The following is a 14,628-nucleotide window of genomic DNA, read 5'->3' as shown; positions in this document are numbered from 1 at the left end:
GCATTTCAGAAGAGGTTTATGAAAATAAATATGTAACTTTTCCTCACAGACCCCTAAGGGGTCCTGAGGACCTCAGGCAAGGACCCTTGACCTAAATCTTACTCAAATCAAACTATCAAAGTTATGCACACATATTCAAGATTAACTGTGGGCTTGGATGTTTAAGGAGCTGCTGCAGTACATGCATCATCCATCTGTCTCCTTCCACAGAGGCACACAGTCAGGACCCAAACCCAAAACTGTAGGGTCAGTAGGTCTCTGTACCTCTGTAACACTGTGCCACAAGAAGCTGAACTGTCCTGGCAGAGTGACGCTCTTACCTGGATCTTTACCTGATACCCTTTTCCCTTCAAAGACTCACTGCAGGGTGAGGTAGGTGTCCTCCTCTTAGTTCTCTGGAACCTGGGAACCCCTCCCGGGGAAGAGTCCTGCATTCTGTAGTGTACCTGTGTGGCTCTCAAGCCAGGAGGGAAGGCCCTAAAGACAGTCTACTCATCCTCTATGGGGGGGTATGTGCCGGGGGGTGGGGGACTCCCCAGAGCACCAGAACCCTTTTGGTTGTTAGGCAACTAGGCATAAGGAAGCAGGGCCAGGAGACCTCCAGAGTAAGAGATACCCAGCCAGTCCCATGATTGCCCTCTCTACCTACCCTCTGGCTGGGAAGGGTTGAAATGCCCTAGGGTTGGTTGCTAGGCAACAGGACAGAATTCACTGATGATGGTCTCCAGAAGATTGTTACACCCTTGGTGTACGTGGCATGTGGTGCATGAGAGAGAGAGAGATGTGATGCATTACTTCCCCTGGAGGTCTAGAAGGAGGCAGAAAAAGTCAAATTTCTAAAAGAGCCTAAGGGAAAAAATAACCAGCCTAAAGGAACTTTGGAAGGTTCTCACCATGGCTGACTCGGAGGCCAGAGCTCACTGCAGAATCTGTTGGAGATGCCCCCTTCTCTGGGCTATACTTCTCCCTTTACCAACTCCTGTCAAAATCTGCTGTCTATTCATGGCCAAGGTGCAAAAGGGAACTGAGAACAAATCTATCCTAAGAATCCACCTGAGGGGGTGCCTGGATGGCTCAGTGGTTGAGCGTCTGCCTTCAGCTCAGGTTATGATGTTGGGTCCTGGGAATGAGCCCTGCATCAGGCTCCCCGTGGGGAACCTGCCTTTCCCTCTGCCTGTCTCTGCGTCTCTACGTCTCTGTGTTTCTCATGAATAAATAGATAAATAATAGTTTAAAATCTTAAAAAAAAAAAAAAAAAAGAACCCACCCGAGAAGACTTCACAGCTACTCCTGGCAGTGTGGAGTGTGAGCCCAGACCGAGCCCTGAGCACTCTGCATCAGTCTGGGTCAGCCTCAGTAGCTGCGTGACAGCCCTCTCTGAGCCTCAGACTCCATTTCTGGAAAATAGAGTAGTAAAATCCATCAGAGAGCCAAGAAAAAGGTCAAACATGCAGATCAACCTGAACCTAACCACAAGGAAACCATCAGAAAATCCAAATTGAAAAAAAAAATCCAAATTGAGGGACATTCTGCAAACCACTGTTTTGAATGCTTCAAAATGTCAAAGGCTTGGAAGACCAGAGGAAAAAAAGGTGAGAAACTGTTTTTTGTTTTTTTTTTTTAAGATTTTATTTATTTATTTATTCATGAGAGTCACAGAGAGAGAGAGAGGCAGAGACACAGGCAGAGGGAGAAACAGGCTCCATGTAGCTAGGAGCCCATTGTGGGACTCGATCCTGGGACCCCAGGATCACATCCTGGGCCGAAGGCAGGCGCTAAACTGCTGAGGCACCCAGGGATCCCAGAAACTGTTTTTGATGAAAGGAGACTAAGGACTGACTAAAGAGTCATGACAACTAAAGACAGGCATGATCCTTGATTGGATTTAAAAAATTAAGAGTCATGAAATTATCTGAACAACTGGAAAATTTGAACATAGACCTATACTGTTGTATTTTTTTAAATGATTTTATTTATTTATTTATTTGAGAGAGAGAGAGAGTATGAGTGAAGAGGACAGAGGGAGAGGGAGAAGCGGATTCCCTGCCAAGTAGAGAGCCTGATGTGGGGTTCGATCCAGGACCCTGGGATCAGGACCTGAGCTTAAGATAGATTCTTACCTGATTGAGCTACCCAGGAGCCCTATACTGTCATATTACTGTAAAATGTCTTCGATTTGATTATATATTGGGTTTCATAGCAGGATGTTCTTTTCCTTAGAAGACCAATGATAACATATTTTGGGGGTGAAGCATTGGGGTGTCTGTAATCCATTCTGGAATGGTTCAGTAGAACATACATACACAGAGACATAAAACAAATGTGGCAAAATACCAACTGATGAATCTGTGTCTATGGGTGTTCAATGTACCATGTTCACAACTTTTATGTAGGTTTAAACATTTTCAAACTAAAAAATAAGGGAGAAGGTATTTAGACATCTCTTCCTACATGGTCTGGCAGAAAGAGCAGTTCATGAATGATAGCTTCTTATTACCTAACTTTTACATCTACGTGGGGATGATTTCTCAAACCAGAGTGTGGCTATAGCACAGTGGAATGACTGGCACAAGATGATGCTGGGGCCTTGCTGGAGCCTCCCAGGCTCTGCTTGGTCCCTCAGGGGCCAATGACAGTGTTCCCGACACAGAGAGGGCGCTCCTTCGCTCACACTCTGGGAGGAGGATGTCTGGGCCCACCCAGCCTGGGTGATGGGCCATATTCAGAGCCGGGCCTGCAGAGGTCTTCTCTGTGGAAGGTAAGAGATTAGAGCCAGAAATGATACTTTTAATCCCAGGCTTGCTGGAGGCTGCCTTCCAGGGATAGACCTTGAAAAGCAGATGGTAGTTTTGTGAGAATGAAAAGGAGGTGCTCCTTCCTCTGGGAGACCCAGCCTACGTCCTGGCCCTGGCTGCCCGATTGCATCAGCAGCCCGATGAAGCCCTTCTATGTAATATTAGCTTCCATTGATTGAGTGCCAGCCATGTTCTGTGACTAATTTTGAAACCTCACTACAACTCTTCGGGATAGTTGTTATTTTGCTCCTTTCATTTGTGGGGAAACAGGCTCAGAAAGGCATAGAGACTTGTTGGGTTGGCCCAACTAGTAAGTGTCTGGGCAAGAGAGCAAGTTTCTGAATGTAGGGCCTCCTGACTTCCAAGCTCTCACCCCCTGCTGTTCTCCAGCGTTCTGTCTGTGCAGAGTTTGATGCCATGGAAAGTCCTTTTAGGGTAGTGAAGGTGACAGGTGAAAAAACTGAGACTCAGAGAAGGGACTTAGCAAGGTCATCAGAGGCTTGTGGCAGAGCCTGGACTGGAATGCAGGAATTGGGTTCTTCATCATCCTTAATACCTCAAGGACTCCCTTCCCAATAACCACTGGCGGCTGAGAGCCGCTTCCTCTAGGCAGCCTGGATGGGTTAGTACACAGGAATGCAGCCCCCTTCTAGCTCTGCTTTAGTGAAGGCATTTGATTGTTGGAAGTCTGCCTTTTGTGGGATTCCCACTCCTCACCGCCTGGCCCCTCTCTTGGTTCCACCTTTCAGGACATCTCTCTCTTACCTGGCTGTGTTACCACCAGTCCAGGTGACACCCCTTCTCTCCTGCTCCGCACTAGCAGACATTCCAGCTCTGTCTGGGACACTTCCTCCACTTCCCAAACCCCTGCTCTTAACTTCCTTTGTGGAATATCTCTCCTTCCCTCCAGGCTCCTCCTTTTTAAGAAGCAATTTGCTAACTGCCAGATGTCCATTGTGATTTCTGATTTCTTTTTCTGCAGAAGTTCCTTTTCCTTTATTCCCCTTACTACCATTTACCCATCTATCTGTCCATGTACTCTCTCATTCACTGATCCACCCATCCAACCATCTACCCAACCATCCATCCATCCATCCACCCACCCACATATCCACCTACTTATTCATCCTTCCATTCACATATGTACACACACACACACTCACTCCTATCCATCCATCCACGCACTCAGTCATCCACCAATCCACCCACCTACATGTCAGTCCATTCATCTGTCCATCTATCCAACTTTGTACCTCCATCTGTCCTTCCATTCACATACATACACATGCAAATTCACTGACACACACCTACATCCATCTATCCATCCGACTACTTATCTATCTAGCCATCCATCCTTCCATTCACACATAAGCACACAAGCACTCACCCACACATACACCTATCCATCCATCCATCATTCCATCCATCTACCCATCCCTGTAATCATCCATCCAATCATCTGATTTTTCACTAATTCAACCTTTTTTGAGTACCTATGATATACCAAATACAAAGCAAAACAAGTCCTGGCCTTTGCCTTTGGGAAACCCCCAGTCTACAAGGCAGGGATAGACAACACCATGGGTTGAAAAGTGCTAGGAGGGTGTACTAGGGACCATGGGACTTCAGAGATGGTGGTGGAGGCTACCTGGTCGGTAGCTGTGAAAAGCCTCAGGGAGCACCAGTCACCCGAGGTGGGACTATGAGTCCCTCCTTGTTGCGCTTCTCCTCTGTGACCATCGCTTCCCCAGCTCTCCATCTTTTCATTTTTTTCTCTGCGGGTGCTTGGGCTGAGGGTAGTCAAGGGGCACAAAAATCAAAGACTCTTCACTAGAAGTTGCCTGGGGGCTGGCTCTTCCCTCCTGCCTTTCTTTTTCTTTTTAAGATTTTATTTATTTATTCATGAGAGAGACACAGAGAGAGGCAGAGACAGGCAGAGGGAGAAGCAGGCCCCCTGCAGGGAGCCCTCTGTGGGACTGGATACCGGGACTCCAAGATCACGCCCTGGGCTAAAGGCAAACCGCTGGGCCACCCGGGTTGCCCCCTTCCTGCCTTTCCTGCTTTAGTTAGGCCACCTCTCTCTTTCATCGATCAGAACAGCTCTCTTTTTATTACTGTACGCAGTACTTGTACCCAGGTAGCAGGAGACACCCCCCCTTGCAGGGGACTGGCCTTCCACTGCATCTAGCAGCTTCTGTGGGAGACTCTCATTACAGCTTCTCATTGTGGGATGAGGAAGCATGCCAGAATTGTCAGGGGTCAGCTGACCCCAATTTGACTTAGCTACTCAACCAGAAGGCCTTGCCCCATCTCCCACATCCCTGCCCAGCCAAATCTACTGTTTCTGGGCCTGCCTCAAGTGCTTTCCTTGAGGCAATCTGTGGCCCTTTGCCTCAGGGGCCAGCCAGATGTCCAGCTCCCATGGACTCCTCTGCTCTCATGGCCTCTCTGGCCACAGTGCTTGGACTCTTGGGACTCTGCTACCCCTGGGGTTCTGGTGGGGGTCCCAGGGGCAGCTCAGTCTCTCCAGGGCTGAGGACAGAGAAACGATCCAGTGGAGGCTTGATAACTTCCCTCTCCGTGGGGAGGGTAAGTACCTGGTTCCCTCTCTCTGCAAACACTACAAGGTGGCAGCCTAGCAGGTCTGGGGGCACTGCTGGGCCAGGGACAGAAGTGATGTAACAGGCTCCTCCTTTCCCAGCTCCTGAAGCCCCTCAGGTCTTTCTGCCCCATTAAACCCCACCCAAAGGCTGAGACTGGCACAACTTTTCTGCTGGAGGGTTGAGGAGCAGGGGATGACCTGGCCTGACCTTGGCCCTTCTTGTCCCCTCACCATGGCACAATCAGGACTGAAGCTGGATACTCTATGTGGTTGGGTCCAGAACCAGGCAGTAAGTAATAAGCTAAAGCACTCAGTTGGGGGATGTTACAGAAGACGTGATACTGCTGGGCATGTGGATCCCTGGAAGCTCCCTGTAGGGCAACTTTGCCCCTTGAGTTCAAGCCCAGTTGGATGATCACACTGGGAGGAAGCCTAGAATAGGGTGCCAGCATGCAGACTCAGCGTGTGGGTGAATCTGTTCTTAGCTGAAAGGTTGCGAGCCTGTGCAAGATGGAAGCTAGGTGAGGGTGAGTATCAATATCCACCCAGTTAATGACAATGACACAGACCAAAGACAATCAGAGCCTGAAGCGAATTGGGTAAACTGCAGAGAAAATATCCTGAAAAGGACCACATGGGCGTTTGGGCGTGCTGATGGTACACATCTTCCAAAGCCCAAATGAAAAGCAGTGGCAGTGGTCCTGCTCCAAAGCCAGGGAAAGGCCACGGGGTGGAGCTTCAGTCCAGGATCCTCCAGCCATCTACAGGCTCTTGCTAGGCCAACAGCTATTTTCTGGTTGTTGAAAAGGTCATCACAGAACCAAAGGGGAACAATACCCATAGGTCAGAGTAGCCAAGTTGGGCCATGTGGCAGCCACAGAGGTGCCCCGCTCACATCTCCCTTCCAGGGAACCTGCTGTGAGAAGTGTAAAACCACCAGCTGCTGCATCTTTCAGGATTCCCCACTGGCCTTGTGGGGACTTCCTTAGAGCTTCACTGTAATTGGAGACCCCCCACCCAATCTTCCTTCCCTCTCTCCTTTCACAGGTGCCAGGTTCTTCCTGCTTCCTCTTGCTCCTTCCCCCTTTATCCTGCACAGCTATTTTTCTCCTAGAAATCTCTTGCATGTCTATTTCTGTCTTGACACCTGCTGCTCAGAGGACCTGAACCCTGAACAGAAAGTCTAGTATATTGCAGTCTGGGTCCAGCACCACTCAAAAGCTGATTCTCAGGGTGGGCAAATCTTGAGAATTTTATAACAGCCAGAGGGACCTGTGGGTAGAATCACTTGTAGAACACGGGGAAAGAAGGTTGGAGAAGAAATCCAAGAAATCCAATCCAAAATATCCAAGAAAATGAACACGATGTTCATAGCAGATGCAACAAGCCAGAGAACTTCCGATTGATGTTCGCTTTTGGAGGGGCACACGCTACATGGAGCTGTTTTTAATCCTGACCCCACTATCTCTTTGGGAGAGTTTCCTGATCTATAAAATGAGAATAATTAGACTTACCTTGCTGGGTTTTTAAGGATGAAGTCCTGACACAGGTGCTTCAAATCAGAGTAGCTTTGTTAACTATTTGTATTTTCCTTTAGGAAGAGAAAGCAGGCCTCCTCTGTTGCTTGAAAGCAGGCAGGGACTGGTTCAGGGGAAAAAATTACTGGATCCACCCTGGGAAGGGGCCTGCAGGTTTGACCCCCTCCCTGCGACCCTGGGAAAAGGTGAGGGTTCTGTGTTGGGGGTGGGGCAGGGTTAGGGGAGGGTCAGCTGCTCCATTGGGACCGTGTGGCTCCTGCAGGGTGGTCTGTGTGGTGGGACTCTCCTGGAGGGAGGGGAAGGGGGTGAGAGGAAGAGAAGGGGAGGGGACTGCAGAAATTAAGGTGATTTCTGGGCAGTAGCATGAGATTGAATGACAAAGGGACCAGAACTGGAGCCTGGGGTGGAGTCAGTGCCCAAGCCTGGAAGGCCAGCCCCTGTGGGCTCCTCCCCTTCCCTCTGTTTGGCCCTTGGCCAGGGAGAGGAGTTAAACTGCCAGTCTCATCCACTGTGCCCAGGAGAACTAGATTGCACAGGTTGGAGCCAGTCTGAAAGGGGACCCTGTCCTCACAGGCGCCAGGCAGTGGCAGTAGCTCTGTGTGGGGATGAGGGCAGGGCCCAAAGACATGAGGGACTTCAAGAAGACACAGTCCAGGTGTCCAGTTCTGCGGATGCCTCTGCCCCACCCCTGGTGGCCTAGAGCTTGCCATGTACCCCTTGCACCAGTCTGGGTGCCTAGTACGAGGCAGGCCACTTGGACCACCTACAATTCTCTGGCACCTCCTTTTAAGAAGTCCTCTTTCTTACGCCTGGGTGGCTCAGCTGTTGAGCATCTGCTTTTGGCTCAGGGTGTGACCCCGGATTCCTGGGGTAGGGTTCTGCATTGGACATGGAGGACCTGCTTCTCCTCCCTCTGGCTGTGTCTCTGTATCTCTCTATCTCTCACGAATAAATAAATAAAATCTTAAAAGGGGGGGTGGTGATCCCTGGGTGGCTCAGCGGTTTGGCGCCTGCCTTCAACCCAGAGCGTGATCCTGGTGTCCTGGGATGGAGTCCCATGTTGGGATCCCTGTACAGAGCCTGCTTCTCTCTCTCTCTGTCTCTCATGAATAAATAAAATCTTTAAAAATAAATAAAAAATAAAAAAAGAAGTCCTCTTTCCTCCGAAAAGAAGGGTAGATGACAAATTAAGTCCCTCAGGGCTGTCTCCAGGGAAAAAGGGTGGCAGGTGACAATTTGTCCTTAGCAGGCCCTTCCCCTTTCACCTCAGACCCTCTGGCCCACACCACGGGGGTCCAGTTCTGGCCGTCAGGATGCTCTGTGGCCTGACACCCTTTTCTGCCTGGGAGGAGAGTCGCCAGTAAGTTAACCACATCAAGGGCTTCCTTTGACCCCCACTCCTCTGGGGCAGGGCCCAGTAAATGTCAGCTGGACTGAATTGGATTCTCTGAAAATGAGGGGATGAAAGAACTGTGGAGGGAGAATGTGTGCAAATGCCCCCAAATACAACCCGATCCACCCTTCATCTTTCTTAACCTTCCTATTCCCTCTTCTCCCCATTCCCACCATCTGCAACCTCTCTCTCCTGGAATGTGGGAAGCACAGACCTCGGTTGGACTTTGGGCAAGATACTTACTCTCTCTGTCCCAGTTTCCCTGTCTGTATAACAGCAGGATGACCCCTCTGCTATTGGTCTCCGGTGAGATTTAAATAAGGTGCGCACAACAGTTGGTGGGGGGCATTCTCTGGGTCTCTGTTGCCCCCACCCACCCACCTGCTCCACCACAGGCCCTGGTTAGGGGACTGAGTAGCTGCTGTAGGTCTGGAGTGGCAGTTCCAAGCCGATGGGGGAAGCAGCTAGGGAGAGAAGGGGGCTCCTGACAGGCTGGAAGCTCAGAGAAGGATCCACCAGGACTGACCAGTTGGCAGGGGACATGAACCCACAGGTCAGAGGGGCTCTGCCCAGAGACAGCTCCAGTCTCCAGGGCTGAATGGACACCGCATCCTGGCTTCTCCCCTGTTCCCACAGGCCTCTGGGGGATTGGGTATTCAATTAGCATTTCAAAGAACATCCATTTGGCCATAGGATGGGTCCTCTTACTCATTTTGTCTTCATTCATCCTCACAGGCCTCTGCTATTGTTGCAGTGATCCAGTGGAGCATGGGGAGGCTCAGCGAGGTGGGCAGGCACTGGGGGAGTGGAGCTGGCACCTGACGGGTCTGGATGACTCCAAGCACAGCGTTCTCTGGCCTGCAGCAAGACGTACACCTTGGTTCTGCCTGGCCATCTACATGCCTACTGCATGCCAGCCCCCTGGGCGAGGTTCGGGGAATGTCAAAGGAATGAGACACAGTCTCAAATTCACACAATCACATTCTCAGTGGGGGAGACTGGTAAGTAACCAGGCAGTTACAACAGAGCAAGTAAATGCTATCAGAGGTGAAGTCCCAGAGCCAAGGGGCCTCCAAAGAGGGGCATCTCATCTAGCCAGGGAATCAAGTAAAGGCCTCCCGGTGAGTCATGGCAGAGAACTATGAGAGCCCATAGAATCGCCATCCCCTGATTTCTCCTCTACAGTCGGGCCAATTGCAAGGCTAGATATAAGGGATACCTGCAAAGGGACCCTCCTCACCTCCCTACCTTCCTCCCTCCCCCTGGCACTTCTCACCACTGCCTCAGGTCCCTGAGGTATACCAGTTCCCACCGGGGGTTATGAAATAGGACTAACAAGGAAGGGCCAGCTCTGGCCTTGCAGCTCTCACATGGGCAGGGCGGGCCCAGCCACCTATTCTCCATGCCCCGGTGGTCCCGGGCCCTTGTCCTGGACAGCACTGGAGAACAGGTCACATGGAGGCCTGTCCTCTACTGCTCAGACTGTATTCCTCCTACATCGTCCACAACCTCCTCTGGACCTAAGTCAGTAAGCCCTGCCCCTCGCTCAACTCCTTGCCTTCTGTGTAATTCTCAGTGCCAAGAATAACCTCCCCTGGCTCTCGCCTCAATCCCCTTTTTCATCTGGGGCTTCCTGAGTCAAGAAGTATTCCTGCCTAAGAGGAGAAGCCAATGTCTCATACCTACCCCCTTCTTCCGGGAATAATCCATGTAGGGGTGGTGCTCAATATATGGGGTTTGTCCTAATGGGACTTGTCCTTCGGTGGCATCCCAGAAGCTGAGTTTGTGATCTGGTATGGCCTATGGGAGGCCCTCAAAGGCTCCCTGGAAATGGCCCACTAGACTGGGCCAAGCAACTTACACTTGGTGTGACTTTCTCTACCTGCAAGCTCCCTTTCCTGACCTGGGGACATAGGCATCATGGAGAAACTGGACACACAGGAGCTCAGAGGGAGAATTTCAGATGCTGGCTTTGTATACAAAACAATTTTATTAAAAATTCTGCAATTTGGAAAACAAAGCCTTCACAAGGATTCCATCAGAAAGTACAAATTTTAAATAAATGAGTCAGAAAAGAGGCAGCCAGATACACCAGCCACAGTCCTGGCCTTGGGGGAAGGGAGGAGGTGCCCAGAGCCCCCAAAAAGCTGGGCACATGGGGTCTTTGGATGCGTGCAGGGCCAGGTCCTGGAGCTACCAGGCAAGGGCCCTCAGTTTTCCTTTCCTTGGAAAAACGGAAAGAGCCTGGAAAGCAAAGGAAATTTTGAGTCTGAAGCAAAAAGGCACAAAAGCCATTTGTAAGGCACAAATGCTGACTCCAGCCCTGAGGCACAGGGAGTGGATGAATGGGTGATCAGAGCCCAGGACCCGGGCTCTGGTCATTCTTCTGACTGGTGTGACCTGTAGGTTTGGCCACAGGTTAAGGTAGACCAAGTGGTGGACGGCACAGTCCCGGCAGCCAGGGACCTGGAGCCAGTCTTTGGAACAGATGTGTTACTTTACTGGCAAACTGGTGTCTGGCCCCTGGCAGGGCAAGAAGGGTCACATGGCCCCTAAGAAATCTCATCAGTGGGGAGCACCAGGCCTCCTGTCCAACCCTGCACTCCGAGCCACTGTGAGCACTCACCCTGGACCAGAAACTTCCGAGGGCAGTCCTTGCCATCCAGGCATCTGGAGAAGCCCCAAGTCCCCAGAGCCAGGGTTTCTCTAAATGGGAGGCAGCTGGCATTGTCGAAATCAGTCCCCAACAGCTGCTGGCCCATACCACGGTCACTGGTGACAGGCCTCCCTGGTAACATTAGGCAGCGGGTAGGCAAAGAGGGAGAAGTCTAGGATATACTTAGGCAGCACATCCTGCAGGAGGGCCCGTGGGGCACTGCACAGGTGGTAGTGCAGACTTTCCGGGCTGGCCGGCCGGTACCAGGCCTGGCGAGCTGGGAACCGGACCTGGGGCGGCGCCCGCACCCACTCCAGCACCTGGTTGGCGTCGGCCTCCAGCCGCTCGTAGGAGCCTACAAAGTCATAGTGCACCGCACAAGGCTGGCACAGGTGGTACACGGGCATCCAATGCTCATTCATCCGCTCGGGGTCCTCGTCCGCCAGGTACCTCAGGAACTCGGGGAAGGTGACATCGTCCCCCGCGGGGCTGGGCCCTGCTCCCGCCCGGTACCGCCTCACGATCTCGGCCCCGTAGCGCTGCTGGTACTCTCGGATTTCGCCGAACTTGTTGCGGTAGGCGGAGAGGAGGCGCTCCAGGGGCTCGCGCACGAACAGGAACTTGAAGTAGTGCTGTAGGCGGTGGCGGATCTCCTCGGGCCGCAGGTCGGCCAGGAACACCAGGTCGCTGCGGTGGTCCATCTTGAGGCGGACGTCCACGCTGTCCAGGGCGCCCGCCAGCACCTTCAGCACCCGCTTCCAGTTGGAGCAGGCCACCTTGGGGACGTAGCAGTACAGAAAGCGGTAGCGGTCGCTCACGAGGATGTGGCGCAGCAAGGTGCGCCGCTGCCCCACCGGCAGGTCCCACGGGTCCCGGGGCATGCCCGGCTGGCCGCACACCGCCCGCAGGGTGCGGTTCCGGACGTCCTGCCTCACCTGCCAGTCCGAGTCCCCGGGCTCCAGGGGCAGCGGCCCGGGCCTGGGGAGGGCCCGGCGCCAGGCCGCGGCCTCGCGGCTGGGGGGGTGCAGGGGGAGCGGCTTCACCTCGGCCAGGATGCCCCTCTCGATCATGAGCAGCAGCCCGCTGGAGGCCACGATCACCGCGAACATCAGCATGGACGGCAGCAGCAGCGGCGGCGCCCCCAGCCCGGCGCGGGCCCTGCCCAGCGGGGCCCGCCTCAGCGCGCGGCCCAGGGGCTCGGCGCCATTTGGGGCCGCCAGGGGGGCCAGCGGGCGGGGGAACATGGTGCTCCCGGGGCGGGGGCCTGCGCCGGCCCTGCCGACCTGCGGGCCGCCGGGGAGGCGGGCCCCGTGCTGGGGGCGGGAGCGGGGGCGGGGGGCTGGGGCCCGCAGCGGCGGGGACGGCCCCGGGGAGGGGGGCGGGAGGCGGGAGGCCCCGGCGCGCGCGGAGGCGGCCAGCTCCCGGGCTGCGGCGCCGGAGCGGGCGGGCGGCGGGCGGGCGGCGGGCGGCGGGCGGCGAGGGACGGTGGCCGGATGTCCCGCCCGGCGCTCCCCGCCCCCGGCCCCGCCGTGACACAGGCGCGGGGGCGGGCCCAGGCCGGGGGCGGGGAGAGAGGCCGGCGCCCCTGCCCCGGGCGGGCGAGGGAGGCGCGTGCGGACCCCCCCGGGAGAGGGCGCTGGAGCGAGGGCCGCCCTGGTGCTCCGGGCTGCGGAGACAAAAGCTGCCGAGGCCCGGAAGGCGGGGGGCGCAGGCCCGGGTCCCCCGCTCGCGCGGCGCGTGCCCTCGGGGAGTCGGACGCGGGACCTGCGCTCTGGCCTGAGACCTTCCTCCAGCCGCGGGTCCTTCCTCCAGGCTTTCGGGGAAGCCTTCCTTGCCCCTCGCAGGAAGCGGAGTCCCCAGTGTGCGCCCCCGGCCACTCCCGTCGAGAGGAGCGAGGCTGTCAAGCATTGACCAGTGGCTCATCTCCATGGTGACCGTTGGGTTTAGCAGTACCTGCCGGATGCCCTGTTGGTCGGCTGGGTAATGCTTCAATGCCTGGGAGTGGAGTCTTCTCCCCTCCTGTCTTTCTTCCCCTAGGCCTGGAGAGGTGGGATGACTGGGACACTCTGGTGAGGGGCCTATGGCGAGTGGGTGCCTGGTGGTCACAAGAGTGATCAGGACACATCCCGAAGGGTGAGGAGCGGCACAGAGCCGCAGAATCTGCCTGCCTGGAGCCAAACGCGCAGTCAGTGGCACCGGGCGGATCCGGGAACGCCTAGGACAGCAGTGGCCAGCCTTTCCCCACCTGAACTGGGCACTGGCAAAGGCTCCAGATTTCATCCTGTTACGGATGTGTGGGGAGTAGTGATGCGATCAGGCTCCACATTCACCAGGCAGGTGCCTGCTCAGTGTTTGGTATTCTCTTTCAGTTGTCAGAGTTGCCCTGGGGAGGCAAGTACTACCGGCGTTCCCAAGGCACAGCTGAGGAAATGGAGAGGCTCTGCGAAGCTGAGACTCTATATGGGTCAGTCTGATTTTAAAACCCACACTCCTAATCACCGCCTCTTGGAGATTAATGGACAAACGTGAAATGGTTGGGAGGAAGCAGCTGATCCCAGGTTATAGTATTGAAGGGCTGAATGGAATGGGCTGAGTAGATGCCAGAGGCTCGGAGTTCAATGGGAGAACGGAGGTGCCGCTGATCAGATGATTTCAGAAGCATGAAGGGTCCAGGGGAATGAGATGAAGCTTGCCGGATGGCCCCCAATCCTTAGCGTTGTGAGTGCACTGGTGGCTTCGCTTCTCAGTAGGCTCCCAACAGCTCACTGCCTGATTGCTGGGGTGCATCTGAGGATGCACCACCCACGGATTTAAAAAAATTTTTTTTCATCCACTGATTTCTAAGTTGGCCTCAGGTTCAGCCTTCACTGAAGTGCTTCCTTGTTTCCAATAGCACCGAATGTAGATTTCTGGCATTGGGATTATTTTTCACTGGAATCGGTTTTTTAAAACAATAAATGTTTTTTATACTAGAAGAGGGGGGAAAAAACCTTTGAAAACTTTTTGATAATTTGGGCTGACGCTCATTCCTCTGAAGAGTCTTCTGTGATAGCAGTCACAGCAAAGTAGTCTGAGTACAGGAATGGCCACTTGGTTTGTGGGGAGTCCCTGGGCGAGGTGCTTGTCTCCACACCAGTTTCCTATCTGTAAAATGATAGGGCACCGGGCAGCCCCGATGGCGCAGCGGTTTAGCACCGCCTGCAGCCCAGGCGTGATCCTGGAGACCCAGGATCGAGTCCCATGTGGGGCTCCCTGCATGGAGCCTGCTTCCCCCTCTGCCTGTGCCTCTGCCTCTCTCTCTCTCTCTCTCTCTCTCGCTCTGTATCTCTTGTGAGTAAATAAAATAAAATCCTTAAAAAACAAAACACTGAAGCAATCTTTAAAAAAAAAAATGATAGGGCACTATCCACCTCATGGGACTCTTGTAATGGCAGGGCTATAGTTAAGTCTGTGGCAGTGTCTGTGCCGCTAATATCCTCTACTGAAATGCACCAGCCCAGATGTCCATACCAAAATGAAGAGGGTGGGGCAGCTCCATCCTGCCTCCCACGAACCCCCATGGCCATAACGCTTGCTCTACACGGAGTATGGTCAACCCTGAGACTGGGCTGAACCAAGATACAGGCAGTCACAAACCCTTGGCC

The 14,628-nt window shown here is 53.9% G+C and overlaps 1 protein-coding gene and 1 long non-coding RNA gene across 2 annotated transcripts; one reads left to right on the top strand and one right to left on the bottom strand.

Moving 5' to 3' along the window:
• Positions 1-774: 774 nt before the first annotated feature.
• On the top strand, positions 775-14,313 carry LOC144303013 (uncharacterized). Its single transcript, XR_013370060.1, has 4 exons — positions 775-1,592; positions 8,541-8,650; positions 9,064-9,329; positions 13,354-14,313. It is a non-coding gene; the product is annotated as an uncharacterized LOC144303013 (long non-coding RNA).
• On the bottom strand, positions 10,300-12,276 carry CHST14 (carbohydrate sulfotransferase 14). Its single transcript, XM_077880635.1, has one exon. It carries the CDS (start codon positions 12,226-12,228, stop codon positions 11,098-11,100), a length of 1,131 nt encoding a protein of 376 aa, XP_077736761.1. The 5' UTR covers positions 12,229-12,276; the 3' UTR covers positions 10,300-11,097.
• Positions 14,314-14,628: the final 315 nt, after the last annotated feature.

The sequence above is a fragment of the Canis aureus genome, chromosome 32 (genome assembly GCF_053574225.1).
Source record: "Canis aureus isolate CA01 chromosome 32, VMU_Caureus_v.1.0, whole genome shotgun sequence".
In the NCBI taxonomy this organism is placed as follows: domain Eukaryota; kingdom Metazoa; phylum Chordata; class Mammalia; order Carnivora; family Canidae; genus Canis; species Canis aureus.
This window is presented reverse-complemented; position numbering and strand designations above follow the sequence as displayed.

What these genes read in the sequence shown, in the direction of transcription:
- CHST14 (XM_077880635.1), bottom strand. Translation starts at nt 12,228, where the DNA reads ATGTTCCCCCGCCCGCTGGCCCCCCTGGCGGCCCCAAATGGCGCCGAG.